General features: G+C 37.7%; 2 protein-coding genes across 2 annotated transcripts; both read left to right on the top strand.

Annotated features, from left to right (window-relative positions):
* Positions 1–205: 205 nt before the first annotated feature.
* fam117ab (family with sequence similarity 117 member Ab) lies at positions 206–19,830 on the top strand. The gene is made up of 8 exons (XM_039655242.2): positions 206–549; positions 1,368–1,510; positions 5,569–5,688; positions 7,229–7,315; positions 16,948–17,061; positions 17,240–17,390; positions 19,218–19,338; positions 19,433–19,830. Exons 1-8 carry the CDS (start codon positions 447–449, stop codon positions 19,611–19,613), a joined length of 1,020 nt encoding a protein of 339 aa, XP_039511176.2. The 5' UTR covers positions 206–446; the 3' UTR covers positions 19,614–19,830.
* A 1,648-nt stretch (positions 19,831–21,478) lies between these two features.
* On the top strand, positions 21,479–23,150 carry coxfa4b (cytochrome c oxidase associated subunit FA4 b). The gene is made up of 4 exons (XM_039655353.2): positions 21,479–21,683; positions 22,411–22,499; positions 22,565–22,625; positions 22,802–23,150. Exons 1-4 carry the CDS (start codon positions 21,642–21,644, stop codon positions 22,856–22,858), a joined length of 249 nt encoding a protein of 82 aa, XP_039511287.1. The 5' UTR covers positions 21,479–21,641; the 3' UTR covers positions 22,859–23,150.
* The last annotated feature ends 2,274 nt before the right edge of the window (positions 23,151–25,424 follow it).

The following is a 25,424-nucleotide window of genomic DNA, read 5'->3' as shown; positions in this document are numbered from 1 at the left end:
CTCTCAGATTGAATCAAAAATATTTTAATTTGTGTTCCAAATATGAACAGAAGTCTTACGGGGTTGGAACAATATGAGGGTGAGTAATCACTGACAGAATTCTCATTTTGAGATGAACTAACACTTTAAAATGGTGTATTTCTGGATGGCCATTTCTTTTAGCCAATCAAAAGGCGAATTCTGAAGGTATCCGCCCACTTCCTAAACTGAATGGAAGAGCCAGAGAGCGTTTCGAGTTCGGTTCACTCAGTTCAGTCAGTCGGTGTTTGTTGAGCAGCCGAGTAACTTACTCTCAACTCGTTTACTTATACGAATAAGTAAGCATATCTTGTAGTCATCTGTCTAGTTAAGAAACTAGATGTTTGCACGCGTCGTCTTCTATGCAGTTTTGTAATGTAACCACACAGACGAAAAGAAGCGTATGACGCCAGAGTGTTTGTGGAGAAATGAAGATGTCCAGGAGCGGATCAGGTCTCCAACCTCTTAAAGCTACTGTTCCCTTCACACTGCACAAAGCAGCTGGAGCTGCCGTCACAAATACCACTTCAGGTGAAGTATATAACACACATCAGTGACTATCACACTTGATCTGAGCCACTTAATGTCCTTGAAGATTAACAGGAAATGATTGAGTTTGAAAACACATTATTATTATTTGAATTTTTTTTTTTAATGTGCTTTAAACTATCTAAACCCATACATAAATTGTTTTATTATGCTTATTTGAGCATTAAACTGTTTTGGGCTTTAAAGCTTGAAATAAAGTTGAAATATTTTGATGAAAACAAGTAAAAGTATTTTATGAAGCAACGCATTTTTATGATATTTGGAGAAGAATAAAGAATAAATATTTTCGATATTTCTCTAATCAAATAGTACAACACTGGTGACACTGATCATATAAACTCCTTTGTACTAAATGTCACATTTTCTTGCTTCCAGTGAAGCACAAGATGCTTTTTGAAACATCTCAAGTCATGGTGGAGCTACAGTGATATCTCCATTAAAGCAAAAGACAGACTAAATCCTAAGACATTGTGATTGTGAAATTCAGGTTACTCTTTACAGCTCAAATGAGAGATTCCATTGTATGTAATATATAAAGTATAATATATATTTTCATATCCAGTAATTCAATAATTTAAATGATCTATTCTAGACCAGTGAATACTGAAGTTTAATACAAAAGAGGATATAGGAGGAAACTTGCAATACACACATTTATAAGAACAAGATGTTTAAAAGCCATGTTTCCTCATTGAAGTGAATAGATAACTGCTAACCACTGGTTTTCTATCCATGCAATACATCAGGTGTTTTGTCTAAAAAACGTTTTATTCAATACACAAGCTTTCTTGATTCCTCAGGTGATTGGACCAAAGCCGAGTGGTGTTTGCAGACTCGGATCCGACGCACACTATCCTTGGATGCGATTGTGGGGCCGTACTTGCCCAAAGTGGGTGAAAAACACATTCCCAGCAGACACGGCAGGGAGGATAAATCCACACAGGTGAATTGTGTCAATGGATGAATCATATGGGCCTGATTCAAATTATAATCTGAGTCCATAATAAATTCTTATTTATCATATCACCGGCTCAGCCATTAGTGATATTCTGTGAAGTGTGAGATATAAAAATAAAGAGGGTTTTTATCAATGATGCCATAGAAGAACCATTTTTGGTACCCCAAAGAACCTTTCAGAAAGGTCAAGTGAGCATAGTGTCAAATCTAAAGAACCTTTTTCCACTATAAAGAAAAAAAAAACCCTTTTGTGGTATGGAAAGGTTTATTGGAATTCACCATAGATTCCAATAAAGAACCAAAATGAAGAATTGTATTGATTCTAGATTTAAAAAAAAATGTTTAAAGGTTCCATTTGATTGGAAGGTAGACAGTGGTATTCCAAATGCCATGGTACATGAAAATGATATTGTCCCCATATATAGACCTAGTGCATTCACTTTTTAGGCCCTGTTTACACCTGGTAGTAAGATGCGTTTTGGTTGATCGGAACTAAATACTGGTGTAAACGGGGTCTAAAAGGTTTTGAGCTTGTCCACTTTAGACCACTTCCAGAGGTAGTCAAAAGCGCATTCGACTGGATTGCTTTCGTAGTGTAGACGCTCATTTGGTAGAATGCGTTCGAACAGCCACAAAATGCGTAAACATTATGGAAAGCCCTAGCCAGACAGGATTTAAATTTTGTCTGCTGGAGACCCAAGTTTGGTTTGAAGATGAAAAACGTACCAAGCACAATGTTCTCTCACCATTTCTGATTTCTAACACACACTCACAGCGTTTGGTGTGGTCTTGTCTATCAGAGCAGTAACGAATAGGGTTGGGTATCGTTTGAATTTGAACAATTCTGATTCCGATTCCGATTCCTTGTTTCGATTCCGGTTCCCAACGATTCTCAATTCCGATTCTTTTAAGAGGCAGGGTCAAAAAAGTTTAGCTAACCTTGCTAACCAACAGCCTTTCTGAAAGAAATAATCCTTTCTGAAGGAAATACTCCTGTAAAAATACTCCTTTTGTCATAAATTTTGCATTTTGCCAAGATTTCGTTATTTTTAGAAAAGTGAAGCCACACTTTGGATCGCCAACGTAAGGTCCTCATGTTCGAATCGCGCGGTTATGCCAACACTTCCGGTAGACGCTTCTTCATTGGTGTTGTTCAGTGATTTCTTCTTCCGGTCGGCGGACTGTGAATATCGAAACTATGAATCGAAATTTTAACTTTTGAACGATTCCGGGAAAAACGAAAAGTTAGTCCCGGTTCCAATCGATACTCGATTCTCGATACCCAACCCTAGTAACGAAAGACCCTTCCCTTGAAGAAATCAGGACAGAAGTTGTTGAAAGTGGACAAAAGAGATGGATTACCAGGAAATACCAGGTGTAAACACACAGGAATGTGTCTCCCTCGTTTACTTGCAATCCAACTAAAACACATCTTAATACCAGGACTGGCGTAAACAGGGCCTGCCTTAGAATCAACATCAGTTTCAGGTGCCCTGATCGCAAGTGGATAAGTTTACCAACAGTGTGTGTCAGCTGACTCACCTGAGACTTATGTTAATAAGGCAAAACTTTATTTTACGACCCGCAAACAACTGTGTAAGTACACCAAAATTACGGTGTGCGTTTCTGTATTTATAGCGTACTTTCGTGTAGATATAAGGGAACAATATGTTAAGTTTTGGGTAATAAAGAGGTAACAAGCAGTTGCAAATAACTTCGTAAGTAAACCGAAATAACTGTGTATGTTTCTGTAATTATAGTGTACCTCCGTGTAAGTATAAGGGAACAATATGTTAAGTTTTTGGTAATAAAGGGGTAATAAGCAGATATACTACCAAATTATTAATAATGTAATTATTTTAAAACTAACAGGTACCTATATTCCGGACAAAAATTGTACGTCAAAAAAAATATGTTCTTGTGCCATTTTACTGGGTAATTTTGACATCTGTGGGTTGAAAATTAAACATTGGCTATATAAACTGTATATACATATATATCACAGTATGATAAGAAATTAATTTATTGGCTTTTCTTACTTGATATGGTAAGTCAACCCACAGATGTCAAAATTACTCTATAAAATAAATAATTTGCTTGTATATCTGCTTGTTACCCCTATTACCCAAAATAAAGTGGACCAAGTGGACGCTATAATTACAGAAACGATACACCATCATTTTGTTGTACTTACACAGTTGTTTGCGGGTCGTAAAATAAAGTGTTAAGTTAACGTTAATAACAGTGCAAACAGAGCCATGCAGTACCATGGTAAATACCAGAGGTCCATTGTATTTTCCAACACCATCAGTGTAACGTGGTGTGCACCAACTAGGCTATTACATCACAGCCTGTGATTTACTGCAATCACTATGAACTTTAACCCTCAGCTCAGCTGTGAAGGGAAGTGAGCACATAAGCGTTTTATTTTTACGTATCATCTATTTTCTGTTCCTTATAATATAAGCCAAAATATCATGATTCTTTTTATATTGTTGACTTAAGTACACACTGAAATTATGAGTTAGGCTCTCTAAGGTAAATGTTCTTTGCTTGTGATGCTAACTCAATTAATTAAGTTAATAACTCAATTTCTGATTGTACTACAGTTCACCTGAAAATGAGAATTGTTTATTTTACTTAACCTAAGTCAAAATTTAACGAATCATTTGTTGAAAATCCTTATTGATTTGTTAGGGGGATGTGGTGGCTTGTTCCAAAATCGTTCATCCATGAAACAACACATTTAGTGTTATGTTCACAAAGCTGTTTTTCCATTGGATGAAATCATGCAGGACAGATACGCAGATTGTTTCTTTTGCAGTGTGATGTCCATCTGCATGTAACGGTTTATCAAAAAATAAAAAATAAAAACTTTTTTGATTGGATTTTGCGATGTGGGCTTTGCACTCATAAGTGGAAGCAGATGAACACAAGCCTGCAGAGGGAGGGTTTAAGTGGACTAAACGATTGGAGAAGTCCTGCAAACATGTACGTCAGCAGCCATTTCCACCGGAAGATCCAGTTATGACATTTTGATTAAACATTATGAGGTCAAAAAACAAACAAACAAACAAATAATCATTCCCAATAAGATCTATAACATACAATTATAAAATAGATGGGGTGAATTCTGAATTTTCATGTCATGCCAACTTTAAAATTAGAGCCCGACTGATAAAGGATTTTGAAGACCGATACAAATATTTGTTGGTTTTAAAATCCGATATTCCGATATACCGGCCGACATTTTTTTTCCAGAAACGTGCAACAAAACATTAACAGATTTCCCTAACATTAGTTATTTGTAGTTATTTATGAGTTTTAACTAAAATAATATGATAATGCATTTTAAAAAGAAACTTGTTTCTTTTATTGTCACACAGAACAGACTGATGATAGTGGCTTTAGCTAGCTTTGTGGTTAGCTAGTCTCTGATGAGCCATAATTTAGCAATGGATAACGTAATACTACCAATTGTAAAACATACATTTTCAATATAACAGGCCAAGGAGAGATGATGCGTCTCATTGCTATAACTGTCACGCGCTATTAAAGAAATACTTCAGTCACATTGTCAAAAGTTAAAAGGACAGTCAGTCAACTACACTGTAACAACGTAACGTAACTATTATTAGCTAATTCCGCTTCACTCTCGGCTTATTTACCAGCAACAAAACTGGACATGATAGTCACAAATTTTGTCATGCTTATTTAAGAACTGATGGCGATGTTCGAGTGTTGCCAACAGGGACGATGTAGAGTGCCCTCTGGTGGACAAACTATACAACTCCAACACTCATGACATGGTTCAAACGTATTTCGTCCATTTTTATTTTATTTTTGAAATACTCATTTATCGGCCATTATAACTGCCGATACCGATAGTTTGGAAAATGACTAATATCGGCCGATAATATCGGCCTGCCGATATATCGGTCTGGCTCTACCAAAAATGCAACACAACACAATTGCTGTCTAAGCAAAATAAAATGTTTAAAGTGTAGTTTTATGTATTTATGTTGGCTGTTATTTTTGTAAAAGACACCACATGGATGGTTATCTGGAGCTGACACAAGAGCTGTTGGATTTCACAAACGCTCTGCATCATGGGGAAATTCAGAACATCTCCTGGATGGACGGGACATGTGTGCAGGTTCTTCGGTAAGTCATACATCGCAGTAAACATGCCACTTCAATTCTGTTATGGAAATTGTTTGAAACTATAGAAAGTTCATGTGTGTTGACTAGGGCTGGGCAAAAAAATCGATTTTTCGATTAATCGTTTTTTAAAATGTGTTCGATTCAAAATCGATTCTCAACGGCCGGAATCGATTTTTTCCATATAAAGGGCTCGCGGACGCGGTGCTGCATCTTCTCGTCTCTCTGCACTAATCAAGCGCCAAGCGCTGCAGCTGTCGATACACACACGCGTTCAGGAGTCGGGACATGGCGGAATATTCACTTAACAATCGAGCCAGCATTGCATCGTAACCTATGATCGTAACTAACGTTTATCATTTTCACGTCTTTTTGAGTTTTACAAGCAATGTTAAACCATCCCGTGCTCGCGCACTCTCAGAGATGTCTTTCACTGCGTGCACAGTAACGTTACAGCCTAAATCTGCCTCACAAACAGCTCGCCAGAAACAAAAGTTTTATCCCTGGATTATATCACTTTAACAGTTAAAACACGCGACATTATGTCAAAACTCTGGTCTTGGTGAGTAACCTCCTAAAGACAGTCGGTAATGTCTTAAATTAGCATTAAACGCGTGTGACAGAAAGTTAATGAAACAGTAATGGATTCGCGCACTAGTTCTTAAAGTGAACGCAGCCATTTGTGTCAGTCATTAATTCTGTTGTCATAACAACAGAATATAGTATTAATTGTAAGCAATCAGAATTAATAGCCTTTGTATTTAATTCAGTCTGGACTAAAAAGACTATCCAGTGTTATTTTACATTGGATTACTTTATTCAGTTTCTGTAGTATTTCTGACATACTCAAAAAACTACCACAAAATGGCTCTTAATTTGTGTCTTTATTCTATTGTATTTATTTGTGCTACTTTTTTCAATTTAATTCAAAGATTGAAATCAAGCTTCCATACAGAAACTCTTAAAACAAAAATAAACAAAAAAATTACATTACCATTTAGGTAAGATCAATGTAAAAAAAAAAGTCTAAATATTTATATATTTATTTATCTATATCTATCTTAAACATAAAATAACATGATACTGTTTGATCAAGCTGTGCGACTGTTCTGACTTTTTTTGCATATTGCATCAAAATCCTGTTTATTCTCTGTATGCATTTAGTGTACCTAAAATAAAAAGAGTTTTATATACAGGTTTATGGCTCTTAATTTCCTTGTATTAATTAACCACTAGTAAACTTATGTCCACTGTTCTTTTTTATAAATATAGGATTTGTATTACATCTTCATTATAGTCGAATCGAGAATCAAATCAGGAATCGAAATCGGAAATTGAATCGAAATCGAATCGAACTGAGAGCTTGTGAATCGAAATCGAATCGAAATTGAAATGTGAATCGATACCCAGCCCTAGTGTCGACTCATGGAAAATGTATTACTTTCTATCACACTACATCGGTCTGTATATGTCAGTGAGAAAATGTCTTCTGTTTTTCTGCTCTCTTTTTTTTTTTTGTTCTTACACTGTTTTTGTTTCTAAGTTTTCCAAGCTGAAACAACAACTGCAACAGAAGCAAAGGTCAGGTTTTCCAGTATGCAACCAAGAGAAACCGCACAACCAACATCAGGTACTAACACACACGCAATCATTCTCTCTTTCTCGCTGTTCTATGCTCCCTGGTTCCTCATCCACAATCCTCATTTCTCTTTTCAACCTGAACATAAGATTAAACTGCGTTTTTTGGAATTATACTTAATTCAAATAGTAGCAGATACATCTCAGTGTATTGTACATTATAAAACAGTAGAAGATAGGGTAGCTCCGATTTAACCAAGATCACCAAATTTAAAATACAAATCCAGTGAGTGAATACCAGAATACCAGGAAGAGGGAGTTGGTTGGCAAGGGCTTTTAGCTCTGCATGTAGCACCACATCCAGTGGTACCCTTTATTAAATATACCCATTAGGCACTTATTTCCACTTTTCGAATATTTACTTCATTATTATTTTGAATAAACATCTCTCTGAGCTGATATGCGTTAAAAAAATGGAGAAGAGTGGGATTGGAAAAGGTGGATTCAAACTCTTGTCGGTCGCAGCAAAAGCTAAATTCACTATTCTTACTCATGCAACTGTTTGTTATCAAACAGGTTTCTTTTGTAAATTTTCTCTGTCTTGATCATACAGTTGTGGGTTAAGTTAGTGTAAATAGCCTCTGTCAACAAGGCAGGCTATTTGCACTTAGTGTTTTATTAAATGTTGGCTAGTCTCTTGTAGACAGACCTCCAGGGGGGTGTCTGCAAGTGAATTGGAACGAGTAACCCCTTTTTATCATATCTAAAACCCAATTCGACGTGCCTGGAATGGCTTCCCAAGCCTCCACTCGAAGGAAACGCTTGGGAAACGGGTAGCGCTTGCTGGGTGGAAGCCCTGTTTAAACTTGGGATCTGTTTTCTGCTGGGGCTGAGTGGGTGTGGAAGCCGGCTTGGCGTGCTGCTGAGTCAACATCGATTTAGGATAACTTGAAGCAGCCGAGGAACTTGCTGCAACTCTTTGACAGAATATGGTGCGTCACCAGCGATGTCTTCTGTGCTGCCATATTTTTTTTGCGTGACTGTGATGTTGAATCTATAAAAGGACGCCGGATCATAACAGCGTCAGCTTCTATTCTTCGGCAAGCGTTCTGTGTTACTGTGTGTCTTATTTGGTGTTGTATTGTCTGTCATATATATATATATCTATATCTATGGTGACCATGGAGAAACAATATAGACAGTGGGAATGCCTCTGGCCCGCTCTATTTGAGCGAGGGTAACACACTTGCTTTGTGTTGTTTGTCTGGGAGTAAGCAGCGCTTAAATGCGCTGACCAAATGCCACAGTTATCAATGTTGGTTGATAACGTTGAGACGGCCTTGGCCCACATTGGTTTTCAGTGAACGCAAATCGCAGTGTCCGCGTGAAAATATTGCTGCCCTGTCGTAGGGCTGTCGCGGTTATGGAATTTCCCTTGCGGTAATGTTGAGTGGCTCAATAGCACGATATGCGGTATTACCGCCATTTATTTATTTAATTTATGTATTTGTTGCTATATAAATAAAGTTTACGATGTGGACAAAAACGAGGACATTTTCAGTAACCGATGTAACCGAAACTAAACAGCGTCTACAGTATATGCGCATTGAAAGACTTTCACTCAGCGCGCATATTGTTATGACAACGGACTTTGAGCGAGTCATTGAACCGTTCATTCAACGAACACGTTTAAAAAAGCTGATTCTTTAAAAGAGATGTAAAGAAACAAGATGTTAGGCTAATTATTTTTAACTTTGAGGTTCAACTTTTCAAGGCTCAGCTGAGCAGCAATGCGTCGCATGGGCAACGCTGAAGCTGATGCTTCACTTATTAGAGACTAATATAGCATTGATTCAATGCGTGACTCGCTGATTTTATTTCACCGCGGCTTCCTTGTGCTGTGGGATGCTGACCAGCGCTGCTGCTGACGCGCATTTATGGGAAAATACCCGTGAAGAGAACGTTAATGATGATGTGACAAATATTCCCTTTGACAAGCTTTTCACGACTTCAAAGACAGATGCAGGTAATTGCACGCGTTCTGCCGATCTCTCTCATTCACTGTCTGTGTGAAGCCTGTATGCTACACATCACCATGATAAACAGTCTTGTTATCATTATGAACTTGTTTAACATTCAATACACATGCATTAAGTTCAAAACAAGAAGGGTATAGCCTTATATAAAAAAAAAAACGTGAATATCGCGGTTACTGCGGTTACGTGCAATCCTCTGCGGTTGACTTGTCAGAAGCGCGGTACTACAATATTGCGGTTACCGTGACAGCCCTACCCTGTCGAGTCCCTTCCTCTCAGGAGCCCTGTAGAAAAATGAAATCGGTTAGTTCCTGCCAGTCAATTGCTTCAGGTCACTGAAATCCCAAATATAACGTCTTTCTTGAGAGACTGGTCCCCCTAGTAGATTATCTAGACATTTGGAAAGGTCTTGAGTATCGTCCACCAAAGTTCAGTTGGGTTGTTCACACACTGGTCAGCCCCGAGCAGGGTTAGGTTATGGAACAAGAAGTTTAGTCCCTCTTAGTAAAGGAAGCCATAGAGCAGGTTCCTCCTCAAGAGAGGGAAGCCAATGTTCTACAGCCAGTACTGAAGGATGTCCCAAGAAGGATGGGGGGTTTCGTCCTATAATAGATTTCAGGTTATTAAACCGATCTCGGCGTAGATGCAGGTTCAAAATGCTAACTATACCCATTATCGTGAGTCAGATCAGGTCCGAGGACTGGTCTAAAAGATTCTTACTTCCACATATCCATCCTTCCCCAACACTTAGTTTCTAAGGTTCACTTTTGGGGGATATGCGTATCAATACAGAGGTCTTTCATTTGTCCTAGCACTGTCACCACGCACCTTCACGGAATGCACGAATGCTGCCCTTGCATTCTCAACCTCAACTACATTGATGACTGGTTCAATCTGACTCAGTCAGAGGAGATGTTGTTCTGAATCATTTAAGGTGCTTGGGATTAAGATTCAATGTCAATACTTTGGGTCACCTAAGAAGGGTTCCCCTGCTTCAAAGCAAACTATCAGCAGATGGAGTGTAGAAACTATTTCTTTAGCTTACGAGGCACGCAGCTTGCCTTCGCCTCTTCTGGTACAACTTCATCTATAGCTCTACTAGCAGGAGTTTCCCTTCAAGAGTACTGTGATGCTGCAGGCTACACCGGGCTGGAGCAAGTTGGATCTGCTACACTTGTGCTTTGGGTCACCTAAACTATGCCCGATGCCCTCTACACCAGCTACACAAGATCTATCGTCTTGAGGGTGCCAGATTGCTTCACAGCAGGGCATATATCTCTCAGTGTGGCACAGTGGGCATTTCGTTCCCCAATGTGTCGATTCTCGATAAGGCACGAGTTCCCTCGAAAGGGAACGTCTGGGGTTGCGACTTCTCTCGCTCCTGAGAACGACTTGCAATCAGAAGCTGATGCTGTTATGATCCGGCATCCTTTTATAGCTTCCGCATCACATCACATACTGCCACACCAATCAAGATTGGACGAGTTCCTTACAGGCCTCAGACACATCGCTCTGAAGGCGTTCCCCAATGTGTCGATTCTCGACACAGCGTCTCGTTCTGTAACCTGAGGCATTTTTTCACCATCTTTCAAGAAATATATATTTTTTTGTCCTTGGTCCAGTTTGGTTTAGATTTCTTGTTTACAATAACCTACAGTAAAGTTGCTTAGCACACAGGACTAGGTCACCTTTCGTGCTTCAAGGCTGCAAAAAATCTGTGATTCTAATCACCAAACAGGCAGAGTGGCATTGATTTGTGAGTTCAGAGCTGGACAAGTGTAATGTAATTTTATGAAAGACTATGCGAGTGGCGCGGCAGGATTTTGAGCATCCCCGGGTGTCGTAGCTGGACTCGAATTTTAGGACGCTCTGTCATTCGTCAGATCATCTTTAATAATTTCCATAACTCAAATATTGTAATACAACTGTATAGTTTAGTAAATGTTAAACTTGTTTAAAAGTCAGTGGTCCATTATGTTCTGTTTATTGTGTGAGATTTAGTAACTGTAGCAAACCGCTTCTCCATTGCCGTGTTTTGCCAGAAACGATCACAAAATACTTAGTATAAACACTTAGGTAAGAGTGACGTTTGTTGCAAAGCTCTTAAAAAAGTCCCTTGCCTCAGGGATTTTTCCCCCACAGGGATACCTTTGAGTCATACCACTTAAGAGGTTTCATGCAACCGGGCACTGGACTTCACCATTTCATTGATTGGCCAAGGTCTGCCCAAAAGTCTGACCGGCACGTGAAAATATAACGTAGATGTCCTTACAATTACAATGTATTTTAAATGTGGATGTATTTTAAAAAGACTATGCTGTGAAATTCACATACTTCTGAAAATCCAGCATTTAGTTGATCCTGATAAGTGCTCATTGTCACAGTTGTATAAACACGATGGCTTTCTACTTTTATGAGGAGGCCATAAATGCTTTGTTTCCAGGCTGATTATGTACACACACATCTCCAGGAAATCATGTAGAATTCAAGAATCAGATGACGACTTCCAATTTTGTGTCCCTTATGCATCAGGGTAGGGTTGCACCAGCCGTTCTTAAAGGATTAGTTCACTTTTGAAAAAACTTTTGCTGATAATTTACTCACCCCCATGTCATCCAAGATGTCCATGTCTTTCTTTCCTCAGTCGAAAAGAAATTTAGGTTTTTGATGAAAAACATTCCAGGATTTTTCTCCATATAATGGACTTCAATGGGAACCGGATGGTTCAAGGTCCAAAAGACAGTTAATAACTGTTTCAGATGCAGCTTCAAATGTCTTTAAACGATATCAGACGATGAATAAGGGTCTTATCATGCGAAATGATCGGTTATTTCAAAGCTTATTCCAAAAATGTAACTTTTCTAAGGACAAATGCTAGCCTTGCTATATTCTGTGACGTTTGTAACGTCACGTAATACGTAATTACGTTCAAAAGGTCACGGGCGACGTAGCCGGAAGTACAGAATCAAAATCGTCCGACATCTTTGTTTTACCTTCTAATTCCTTTTTTGTAAACGGCGTTTGAGTTAGTTTTCACGTTCAACCTATGCGTTCAACTTGTAAACACTCTGACTCTGTACTTCTGGCTACGTCGCCCGTGACCTTTTGAACGTAATTACGTACTACGTGACGTTGCAAACGCGCCTCACAGAATGGAGAAAGGCTAGCATTTGTCCTTAGAAAAGTTACATTTTTGGAATAAGTTTTGAAATAACCGATCGTTTCGCATGATAAGACCCTTATTCATCGTCTGGTGTCGTTTAAAGACATTTGAAGCTGCATCTGAAACTGTTATTAACACTATCATTTGAACCTGAACCATCCGGTTCCCATTGAAGTCCATTATATGGAGAAAAATCCTGTAATGTTTTCATCAAAAACCTAAATTTCTTTTCGACTGAGTAAAGAAAGACATGGACATCTTGGATGACATGGGGGTGAGTAAATTATCAGCAAAAGTTTTTTCAAAAGTGAACTAATCCTTTAAGTTCTTTCTTAAATTGTAACGTAAAGTCCACACTAGAGGCTTAGTAGCTACTAGCTAGTTTGTAACTAACTCTTTACTTTATTCCGTTGCACCATTTGTTCGTAAGGTAGAACGTATCTAGTAAGTCGTAAACTCTCCGTAAAGTAATGCGTAGTCGCATAATATGACATTTAGCCTCGATGAACCAATAGCAGCCTTCAAATGCGTGAGCAGAAGTTGTGTGGAAATGTTGTGAATTTCAGTTTATCCTTCATTCTTACTTCTTTTACTTCATGTTACTAACGGTAAAAATAAGTTTCCATTTAATACGATACTTGATCATGAATAACATAAGTGTTTTTATATATAAATAACATTCAGAAACTGTATTTGAAATGAAATTAATAAGCATCAATGAATAAATATTGATACAAAAAACAAGAAATTATGTTTATTGATTATGACCAAGGCGGTAATCCATCGACCGGAAGTTGAAGCCTCGCGGGAGCTGCCATCTTGTAGCAGAACATCACTTGCGTTAGCATTCCCATTGACTCACATTCATTTTGGCGTCACTTTGACAGCGAATAACTTTACATCTGAGGCGTTTGAAGACCCCATTTGGCCTTTATTTATTTCTAAACAAACACAACAATGTATAAAATGCTCCATTACCTTGTAGCTTATGTTATGAAGCAGTTTTAGTGAAAGTAGGCTAATGATTGCGTCAAAACCCACGCGACTCTCCGTCGCACTGATTACCGTATGGACAGGAGAAGAAGCTCACGCGCAATCGGGAAACGTGGAGGCAAAATGACAAAATAATTAATCAGAATACCTAGCAAAAGTGTCTCCTTCTCCTAGCTCATGGACAGCTCCAATTCACACTCTCCGCCTCTGCAAGTTTCGGAAGGGAATGATTCAGATTTCTCATGCCACAGCACTAGAAGACAGACGGGTTGCTCACGTCACATCTAAGCTCTGTTTGAGTCTGTGCATCAGGGACGGAAGTGCTAAAAAAATCGCCAAAAACGGGCTTCAATCGTCTCAATGGAGTTCCAATGAGATCGCTCTGTCCATTTCTTTTACTGTCTATGATTATGACGGATATTTGACATGCACAACATTTACCGATGCACACAGTGGCGCTGTTTAGGACGGGTTCATGTTAAAGAGCTGCTAACAAAGTTATCTTTTCACATAATGTTCTCTCTCTTAAAATGTAAGCGAGTGTAAATGTCAGCATTGTCATATATGTGTAAAGAATTGAAGTCTGTCAGGTAAAAGAAGAGCTTATTGATTAGGGCTGTCAAACGATTAATCGCGATTAATCGCATCCAAAATAAAAGTTTGTGTTTACATAATATATGTGGGTACACTGTGTATAATTATTTTATATATATAAATACACACAGATGCTTGTATATATTTAAGAAATATTTTAATGTATATACTGTATATAGATTTATTACGGTATGCAAATATAAATATTTAATATATAAATAATATTTTTTCGTAAATATAGATTTCATTAAATATACATAATATACATATATATACAAAATAATTATACACAGTGCACCCACATATATTATGTAAACACAAACTTTTATTTTGGATGCGATTAATCGCGATTAATTGTTTGACAGCCCTATTATTGATGCAGTTCATCTATCTGATATTTTATTCCAACCGTTACTCCTGATCGGAGGCTGCTGTAAATATTTAGTTGGAACGTAGAGTTATGTTTAAACTAAGTTTAATGGTGCAACGGAAAAATATTTAGTAGTGCGTAAGTTGTAACTTAGTGCCCATTTATACGTCAAAACTAGGCTAAGTTGTAACTTGTTGTAACGGTTGGTTCAACCGGCCCTTGACGTTTGGTCCATGTGAGTGGCTGAGCCTAAGGGCCAATCCCAATTCTAACCCTTACCCCTTCCCTTTCCCCTAGCCCTACCCCTTCGCCTTCCCCTCGACCCTTGAAACAGAGTGGCAATGCGTAGGGGTGAAAATATTCCCCTAAGAAATGGGACACCACTACGCCTCCGTTAAACGTCATTATAAAGTCGTCGCTAGCGCCTACGTCACAGGAGATGCGCCGATGTTTATCACAACTTCCAAGATCCCGTCGACAGCTGCAGTTATCTCAGTCGCGTGGGTTACAGCTATTTTCTTGCATCTTGTGAAGTTCGCAGGAAACAACGGAGACGACGAAAATATGTTGCGGGACTATCGTTAGCAATTGTAGCGATTTTTTTTTTTTTTACAAACGTTTCTGTAAAGAAACTGACCGTAAATATGAACACAATATTGAGTGTAATATAAAGCAAATCATTATTTGTCGTTGCAATACTTATTAAAGCCACAAATACTTAAATTTATGGGTCTCTTTTGTCGCTTGGGCAGCCAGCCCTGGGTTAGCAGTGACACTTCTCATACCCCTTCGTTTGAAGTGTGCTCCCGAAAAATCTTCGTTTGAAGGGCTATCTGGCCCTTCACCCTAGCCCTCCCCCTCCAACCAAAAGAGAATTGGGACAGCCCTACCCCTTCACGTGGACGCGCAAAACGGAGGGGAAGGGGAAAGTGAAGGGGTAAGGGGTAGAATTGGGATTGGCCCTAAATGTTGCTTGCATTGCTTGCTTGCTTGCAAGGTGGGACCCCAGTCATATCCAAGGATCATACCATAGAGACACTGTTTTTTTTTTTTTTTACTTAGTTAGCAACCACCCGGAACTCCTAACAAAGCAATATGCTAACAGCCACTTACAACATCTTAGCAAAATGGCAACACCCTAGCAACCACCCACAACACTCTAGAATAGTCACAGTGAGTTTTGCACAGGCAAACAGCCTTTACATTTTATTTAAAAGATGTAAACATTACTTATTATCTGTATTATTTATCTAGCGTTTTTTTGCGTGAAAATCTATGTGATTGCATTTTACGAATCACTGTGCTATGACACATTTTTGCATATGAAATTATAATAAGATCCTCTTTGTATTGTAGTTCAGGGGGCTCATTATTGGCTGTACCAAAGCTCATCAAATTGAAATGAGTTTAGTGGTCTGTGGGTGAAGCCTTGAAATTCACCCAAGTGATATATTCTGACACATGTACACAAATGTTAGAGGAAGTGTGGAGGATTGCAAAATGTAACAGGAAGAGTGGTTGTCAAAAGCTGTTCTGCTTTAATGCTGGCCTGCTGCGAACAATTTACACAATACAGGGTTATTCATTTCAGATTTTTATTTCATTTTGTATTATGGTTCCTAATTCCAGTTTAGTTTTAGTTGGAAATGAAGGTGTTTTTCTGTCTATTGTCATTGTTAGTTTTTATCCAATCACTACATGTTGTAGCACCACATTGAAGGTCATCCTTCTGCCACATGACACGCACAGCACTTTATTAGATTGGTACTGTACTACAAGTTTTATTAAACACATGTACAACAATGAAGGAGACTATAGTACTCATTGACAATGAAGTGAGATATAAATATTGTCATCTTTATTTATATAGCACCTTATACAATACACATTGTTTCAAAGTTGCTTTAAAGTGATAACAGGAGAATTATTCAGAGATTCAAACAGTTCAATTTGGCTGTACACTTGTACAGCAGCTCTAAAATAAAAGGTTCATTTTTCAGCTGAAGTCAGTCCAGTGTTGATACAGTTCTGTGGTAAAGATCATCAATTATTAAATTAGTTAATTTCATCTTTGTAACATCCATCATTCATCTTCAGGGCATTAATGATTCAACTCTATAAAGTGGATCCACTCAGGAACACACTGAAGAACAACTAGTTGCTAATAGACAGACAGACAGACACACACACACATCACACACATACGCTCTTGCATATAAATAAACATTAAAAAAAATTCCCTTTGTTTTGGCTAACATCTTAAACTGTGAGCATGAAATTTGTTATATCTGTGGAAATTTTCATCATTCTCTTGAGTTTCAAGGTGTATTGCATGTCTTTTAAAGTCTGTTTGTTGTTCACCTACAATTTGGGGATAGAAATTTAGGAAACAAAGAAAAACTCTGGCCACTGACCGTAGAAAGGATAAAAAATATTATTAGCTCAAAAAGCTCAAAATAAAACCAATAGATAAAAGTTGCCTTGTAATCATACTAGTACAAATATGTGTGCGTTTCCTGTCTTCTCAGGCATCGGCTGCATCATTGACTCGACTGCCGTCACGTCTGCAACACAGTGAAGAGAGACTAGATCAGGAGCTGGAGAAAGTCTTCATACATTATTCACCTGTTGACCACAGTGGAGTAAGTTTCTTAACACTAAACACTGTTTGAACTGATTATGAAGGCTGATGTCATGCTAATTTGCATATTATTTAAACTTGATAACCGAGCCCAAATGCTCAGTTTTTTTTTTTTTTTTTACAAACCTGCACAACTGGGAACGTATGTAACTGTATTTGTGTTTTTCTTTTTTTTTTAGCTATATGAGGTTCCTGATGGCCACAGGGCTCCTGTTCCACACCTGAGCTCCAGGAGTGGGTTTCAGATCGAGTCTTCTTGTGTATCGTCCCAGTCCTCTTTATCTTCATTCACATCTTGCACTCCACAGCGCCCTTTAGATCTTGATACTGGTAGGTCTCTTTTTTTCTAAACTCTCACTGTATGTAATGGTGGACAGACGCCCCTGTTTCCGGAGACAATCCTGGTTTTTGGTGTCCTGTCCCCGACTAAATCTATCCAAAACATTCCTCAAATACACAACAAAAAGCTTGATTACCAGAGCAATTTTGTAGTGATTATTTTCACCAACAGAGGGCTGCAAGCTACACTGATTAAAGTGAAACTGTTTTACTTTTTGTACAGTATGTACTGTATACCAGGGATTGAACAGGGTGTGTTTGTTTCACACACAATTTTAGACATTTCCAAAAAAGCACAGCAACCACAGTGCAGTAATCCCCACACACATCTTAACTATATCACATGGGTAGAAGTATATGAAAGCCTTTTTCTGCCACTGAATAAAAAAAAAATTATAATAATTGTGACTTTTTATCACACAATTGCAAAATAATTGTGACATTTTATCACACAGTTGCGTATTATAAAGTCAGAATTGCAAGATATATAGTCAGAATTGTGAGATATATAGTCAGAATTGCGAGATATAAAGTCAGAATTGTGATATAAAGTCAGAATTTCGTGATATAAAGTCAGAATTGCGTGATATAAAGTAAGAATTGAGAGATATAAAGTCAGAATTGCGTGTTATAAAGTCAGAATTGCGAGATATAAAGTCAGAATTGTGTGATATAAAGTCAGAATTGCGTGATATAAAGTCAGAATTGCGAGATATAAAGTAAGAATTGCGTGATATAAAGTCAGAATTGTGTGATATAAAGTCAGAATTGCGTGATATAAAGTCAGAATTGTGTGATATAAAGTAAGAATTGCGTGATATAAAGTCAGAATTGTGTGATATAAAGTCAGAATTGCGAGATATAAAGTAAGAATTGAGTGATATAAAGTCAGAATTGTGTGATATAAAGTCAGAATTGTGTGATATAAAGTAAGAATTGCGTGATATAAAGTCAGAATTGTGTGATATAAAGTCAGAATTGCGTGATATAAAGTCAGAATTGTGTGATATAAAGTCAGAATTGTGTGATATAAAGTAAGAATTGCGTGATATAAAGTCAGAATTGCGAGATATAAAGTCAGAATTGCGTGATATAAAATCAGAATTGAGAGATATAAAGTCAGAATTGTGTGATATAAAGTCAGAATTGTGTGATATAAAGTCAGAATTGAGAGATATAAAGTAAGAATTGCGAGATATAAAGTCAGAATTGTGTTATATAAAATCAGAATTGTGTGATATAAAGTCAGAATTGCGAGATATAAAGTCAGAATAGCGAGATATATAAAGCCAGAATTGTGTGATATAAAGTCAGAATTGCGAGATATAAACAATAACTAAACAATTATACTTGTATCAATTACATTTACTGGAATAACATTGCTCAATAAGTCTAAAATGGAAAATAATAAGCCTAATTAGGGCTTATTAAAATGGTAAATACAATAATGCAATATATAGTATAATATGGTAAAGATCCATTTCCAAAAGCACAAACATTAAAGAAAAAAGTTGTAATATCCATAAATGGTTCTTAAAAGGCACTTTTATAAAATAAGATCTATTATTATTATTATAATGTAATTTCTATAACATTATTATTAAGTTGCCTATACAAATCCTAACCTTTAAAATTTTAACCTTTAATATTATAGTAATGTACCAAATTGATATTATTCAAACCAGATAAATAATTATAAAGATAGAATGATAGTATAGGAACTGACAACTAATAAAAACATAATTTTTTTTGTTTATAAACAACTACTATGTATTCTTTTCTGATTTGAACTGACTGACCCTGCTCTGTCCTGCTCAGTTGGGGAGGTGAACTCATGTATCCTGATGTTGTCCTCATCACCACGGCCTAATAACAGCTACTGCTTCCAGAGAGATCCGCCAGAGGGCTGTGAGAGAGTCCGAGTGTGTGAAGAGAACGTGTAAGTAGGCATACCATGACAGGGTGTTGCTATGTGGTTGCTGAGGTGTTCTGAGTGGTCACTGCATTTTGCTTATTCCTATCCTCTAATTCAGCCCACCGTGCTTGGATGAGGTGTGTGTATCCTCTTGCCCCGACCCCAATAAAGTGAACTTCACCACACACACAGGCTCAGCCTTCTACCCTGTCAATCTCCCGAAGCCCCTCCTTCCTCCAGTGGACTTCCTGATCTGCAGCCTCTCCGTTTCTCCAGGGTCCTGCTGGGTGGGACAGTGATGACTTAATAAGAAGAAGTGACTGTATCTTTAAAAACACTTGTAACGTTGTACTTGCTTCAGCATCCTTACTATTAAAAATAATATTTTTCATTGTTTAGCAGTGAAAAATGTATACTTTTTATTTTCCAATTTAAAAAGAGATTGATATTCAAGTAAATTAAATTTAAATTTCTTTAACGAGATGGCAGACAGGATAGATTTATGGTTTAATAATAGGCGGTTTTGTAAAAAAAAAAAAAAAAGGCTGTCCTTTGAATATTGAACATGGAAGAATGAGTAGATGTGTTTGTTATATAAAGACAAATGGTACTATTAAGGCAATGCTTGTATTTTAAGTCAGTATTTTACCACCCAATTTTTTATATTTTTTCCTTAGCTTTATTTAGTTACAGTTAATGAAAAGATTGGAAGAGGGTATTGTGGGTGGATTTCAGTAGGTATGTTCATGTCATTGGATTTAAGGTGAATTCCGGTCATATTTACATTCACCCTTTACATTTGTGCTTTTTACAAAAGTATATATTTTTTTAGTTTAAGAAATGTTAAAATTGTGTACCTTGAACATATAAATGTTAGTTTTATACTTGTGTAGGTGAATCTGGATATGAATGTAAGCTCAGTTGAGTGGTCTGTACTGTTTGCACATAAGTGTTTGCTAAACATAAGCTATTTGACTGCAAAGTATTACTTTATTCAATGTGCTCATTTAATGCACAATTTTTGTTGATGTTTTATGGATATATATAAATGGATGATAGTTTACGATCTCTTTGACAGACAGCTCTCAGATTTAATTAAAAATATCTGAATTTATGTTCTGAAGATCTTATTGTCTTATTGGTTTGGAACGACGTGAGGGTGAGTAAATGGAAAGAATTCTTTTTTGGGTGAACTTTAAACCCTTTAAATTAGGAAATTTGGTTTAAATAGCTTTTATAAACAAGCCTTTAGGAAAAAAACATACTGTGTGCATTTTGAGACAAAATGCCACTGACATATTTTAATATAGTTTCAGTTCAAACAGCCTAAACATGCATTTTAGTGGGGGGCTGAACTTAAAGGACTAGTGCACTATAAAAAAAACTTTAGCTGATAATTTACCCACCCTCATGTCATCCAAGATGTCCATGTCATTCTTTCTTCAGACGGTTCCAAACAAACGGTTCAAGGTCCAAAAGATAGTTTCAGTGCAGCTTCAAAGGGCAAATCCTTGCCTTGCTCTGTTCTGTGATGTGCGTTCGGGACTCTACAATTCGAACTCGTTCATCAAAATGAACAAATCTTTTTACAAGTCATGACTCGAAGGGTCCTAGATAGATAAGACCCTTATTCATCGCCTGGTGTCATTTAAAGCCCTTTGATGCTGCAATGAAACTCTCATTTGGACCTTGAACTGTTTGCTCCCCAAATGAAATCCATTATATAAAGAAAATCCTGGAATGTTTTCATCAAAAACCTTAATTTCTTTTCGGCTGAAGAAAGAAAGACGTGGACATCTTGGATGACATGGCCCATGGGGGTGAGTAAATTATCAGCAAAAGTTTCTTAAAAGTGAACTCCTTTAAGCCTTGTCTGTGAAACTGGGCAATGTTTTAAAAAAAATAACGTGACCAGTTTGTAGAATTTCACATGAGGATCCAAAGAAACGAAATGTAAGCTATTGCAGAAGTCTTGGCCAAATATTTGACTTTTATTCACCAGTATCTAATAGACCTCGATATTTTTGTCTGACTACGACAGTACAGTGCCTAGTTTTGATTTTTTTTTGATAAGGACGATGAATATATCTCCATATCTCGCTCCCGATGTGTGAATAAGACTCAATGGAGTAATGTGTTATCATGGGCGCCCTCTGTCGGCTGTCGCCAGAACGGAACACAACACACTCCGAGCAACTGCACAAGCTCTTCCACAGCGCATTTATATCAGGCATCCCTTCACACTCCACTTACGCGCCTACATAGATGAGTGTACGACGAACGCCTTTTTAAATCCTGCTGTATAGAAATATTTTTTGGATTTTGACATGCTGAATACCGTACTGAAACAACTGAAAAGCCACCCGGCTGTAAGTACTTCAAAATTGATACTGATGATGCTCATGTCTGTTAATGATGAGAATTCAGGCGTCACGTTTGCTGATACATCCTCTGCTCGAGGGATGATGCACTTCATTTAAATAGGCTGTTTGGTAAGGTGTCGGATGTCATGATGGAGAGTGTGTTGGCACTTATCAAATATATTTCTGTCTATATACCGTGTGCTCGTGAATTCCCCATATAACAGCAGTGCCTGAGCACGTACGCCCGGTGTAGGTCGCGGTATCTGTCATATATGGCTGTTCAGCAGCTGTCAAGGGCATTGAGGTTAAATCAGCTTTGCCTCTTTTATTCATTTAGCATTAAAGCTTCCTATCGAGTCTTACAAGATTTAAGCGTGAAAATTAGGACAGAACATTAGCCTGTGTGAAGGAATTCTAATGTGGCAACATTTTCTAGACATTTTCTTGTACAGTAGCCTATAGTCTGCAGTTCAGGATTTAATATACTTACATGTACATCAGAATCAATATGCAAACCCTTGTTCTAATTCCCTCAGAGAACGTCAGTGTCTCAAAACCTAGTGAGCTGCCTTATTCTAGGAAACAGGCCTAAACCCAGGGTTTAATCTGATAACAGGGTTGACATTTATAGGCAGCATAATATTTATAGGCAGGTCATTGGTTGTTCAGCTGGACTGTTGACCAGCTTAGTCATTTTTCCGTCATTTATTTATAATTCTTTCTTTCTTTAAAGTTGATTCCTCTCTTTATTTTCATCGGTGGTGGAGCGACCATGTCTATGCTTTACCTGGGCCGCCTCGCTCTGAAGAACCCCGACTGCTCGTGAGTAACCTTTTCATTCAGTACCTTGTCAAACATATGGAGAAGTGACTGAAATCTGTCAACAGATGGGATCGCAAGAACAACCCAGAGCCATGGAATAAACTTGGACCAAATGACCAGTACAAGGTGAAAGCAACATTTACGTAGACCACTTGTTTTTGCCCATTTATGATTATGCAGCTTTTTATATTTAGTTATTATAGTAACCTTCCAGATAGTCTCATGATGGTTGTAATCTGTACTTTTTTGTTAGTGTATTAATATTTAATAATATAAATGAACCAATTTGTCCCCTCCCACAGCTCTTCTCTGTCAACATGGACTACTCTAAACTGGAGAAGGACAGGCCTGACTTCTGAGCAAAGTGAATCAGCTGGGTGTGTTAAACGCTGCACTTCCTGCCTCGGAGGTCTATTTAACATGACATCAGACGCTAGAATGTGAATCACCATTTAAAATCTTTAAAGAAACGTCTGAAAGTGAGGACATACACATAAGCTATAAGATCTGAGTGTATATCTTTAGTCAGAAACAATATTTTCTTTACAGATACACTTATTGACACCTGAATGCGACATCAAATCTGTAACAATATCATCTATAGTTATCTTCCTGTTATCCAAATAAACAAGACAGACAGCAATAAAAGAAGCGTGTGTGTGTCAAGTATGAGGAAAACAGAATATACAGTAGTATACAATAATATACAGTAGGCTATAAAAGCCATTATGTGTATTGAAAGTCCCCAAATCTAACACTCAATAGATGGCGCCATTTACTCAAAAACGACTTTGGTGAGAGACTTAAAAGGATACTCCACCCAAAAATGAAAATTTTGTCATAATTTATTCACCCTCAAGCTGTTGCAAACATCTATGAGTTTCTTTCATCTGCTGAACACAAAGGAAGGTATTTTGAAGAACGATTGGAACTTTGGCTCCATTGACTTCCATAGTATTTATTTCTTTTTTCTACTATGGAAGTCAATGGTGCCAAATAACTGTTTGGTTCCAGTCGTTCTTCAAATCTTGCTTTGTGTTCAGCAGAAGAAAGAAACTCATAGAGGTTTGCAACAACTTGACAGTGAGTAAATGATCATTTTTGGGTGGAGTATCCTTTTAAAGAGATAGTACACCCAAAAATGACAATTCTGTCATAATTTATCCTTCTCACCTGTGAGTCGTTCCAAACCTGTATTAATGTATTTCCTCCAACGAACACAAAAGAAGATATTTTGAAGAATGTCAGTAACCCCATCCATCCATCCATCCATCCATCCATCCATCCATCCATCCATCCATCCATCGCTCTATGAGTAAGAGTGTGATGCTTAACGAATAATGAATGTTGAACAACAATAATTTGGGTCCGTCTGTGATCTTTGTCACGAAAGGGGTTAAATTATTGTTTTTGGTGATCCAGTTCGTTAGGTAGCGCTGAAACAGAAAATTAGGGTCCTGAAACTGCGGCCCTAAAACTGCAGCCTCCGGTAGTGCAGGAATACCCTTCTCTTTCATTTAGTTACAGTAAAGATCTAATGTGGAACACCATTTTGCAATACCACTTTTTTCTGAAAGGTGGCGATATTTACAAATAAAAATACAGTACATAAATATACAAAACTGAAGCTGTGTATAATAATGTTAATGTTCGATTAAATCAGCATTTAAATGTACAGTAACAAAGAAAAATGGTAAAGGTTGTGTTTGTTTTAATATGATTATTTCAGTGAGGCTATTTGCCTATAATTCGATGGCTTTTAATTTTTAAAACAAGTTTTTTAAAAACTATCTAGCTTAGGTGTAAACTACCAAACTAAACAAATCATTCAGGTTTTCGATGCAAAGTTGTATTTTGCTTCCGAATCCTGAGGTGTATTATTACATGCGTCTCTTGCTTGAAAGAGTCTGGCCGTGTAAACTTACTCTATTAAGTTTCTCTCCATTGTTAAAAACATAAAGAGCTCCCCAAACATTCTTCTCTTTGAGCTGAGCGAAGTCCTGATCTTCCCTGTTAGAAGCTGCTAACGTGACAGAAATGGGTCTTAATCTTGGCCATGAAAACAGACATTACACTCTCATAACAGATCTATTACCCAAGAGGCCCTGTAGAATAGGTTTATAAGTGGGTGTGGGAACTTTGAGGTTTCTGTGAGGTTGGAGAGTGTTTCCAGTAGGTGATGACTGGAAATTGCAATTACTGAGATGAACAAATAGTTCTTTATAAACTGAATCCACCAGTAGCCATATTTATTAAAGCAATCTGTTCATATTGATAAGAACTACAGTATGTTTTGGGATGATCATGCAGGTTTCGTAATCCTTGTTTTCTCTCAGTTGACTTGAGAAACTATTTTTCCATTCTAGATTCGAGGCTTGTTTGGATAAAGATCCAGTTTTCATCCGTTGCAAAGGCTCTAAGATTTCACCACATCCCCATTCTGCTCCTGTAGGGAGTTGGTCAGTGAGCTGATGATAAAACTGGGAAACCAATATTGTGTGGGACGGAGGTCTGGGATTATGTCCTGAGCTCTTTATTGAAGGAAAAACATGGCCAGGATTGATATGTTTATTGTGACAAGCACCCAGAGGATTCATCAGTGTCGTCCTGGAAACAGACGAGGAACGCGCGCATGTCCTCGTCACGGGCTTATCGGCGCCGGCCGCGCTCCATCAAGCAAACAGCTACATAAGCCACATGGACTGTGTCAAATGGAGAGAGATTTCTGCACGAGACAGAACGTTAATGCCTGTTCTCTATCTTTCTCCAGAAAGCAGCAGTTGGCCACTCAGCTTCCTCCGTCTGAGTCGCTGCACTACAAGGAAGAGGCAATGCACTTCACCAAGTTTTTCTTTGTTCTTTTTTCTTCATGTTGTAAATAAATCCACTCTTGGGCACTTTGCATGAGCTCCCCTTGTCGTGTGA

This window comes from Pimephales promelas, chromosome 17, assembly GCF_988280905.1.
Source record: "Pimephales promelas chromosome 17, fPimPro1.hap1.1, whole genome shotgun sequence".
Taxonomy (NCBI): Eukaryota; Metazoa; Chordata; class Actinopteri; order Cypriniformes; family Leuciscidae; genus Pimephales; species Pimephales promelas.
This window is presented reverse-complemented; position numbering and strand designations above follow the sequence as displayed.

What these genes read in the sequence shown, in the direction of transcription:
- coxfa4b (XM_039655353.2), top strand. Translation starts at nt 21,642, where the DNA reads ATGCTGAATACCGTACTGAAACAACTGAAAAGCCACCCGGCT. An exon ending in AACTGAAAAGCCACCCGGCT is followed by an intron (nt 21,684 to 22,410) that starts GTAAGTACTTCA and finishes CTTTCTTTAAAG; the next exon opens with TTGATTCCTCTCTTTATTTT. An exon ending in CTGAAGAACCCCGACTGCTC is followed by an intron (nt 22,500 to 22,564) that starts GTGAGTAACCTT and finishes ATCTGTCAACAG; the next exon opens with ATGGGATCGCAAGAACAACC.
- fam117ab (XM_039655242.2), top strand. Translation starts at nt 447, where the DNA reads ATGAAGATGTCCAGGAGCGGATCAGGTCTCCAACCTCTTAAAGCTACT. An exon ending in ACATGTGTGCAGGTTCTTCG is followed by an intron (nt 5,689 to 7,228) that starts GTAAGTCATACA and finishes TTTGTTTCTAAG; the next exon opens with TTTTCCAAGCTGAAACAACA. An exon ending in CGAGTGTGTGAAGAGAACGT is followed by an intron (nt 19,339 to 19,432) that starts GTAAGTAGGCAT and finishes CCTCTAATTCAG; the next exon opens with CCCACCGTGCTTGGATGAGG.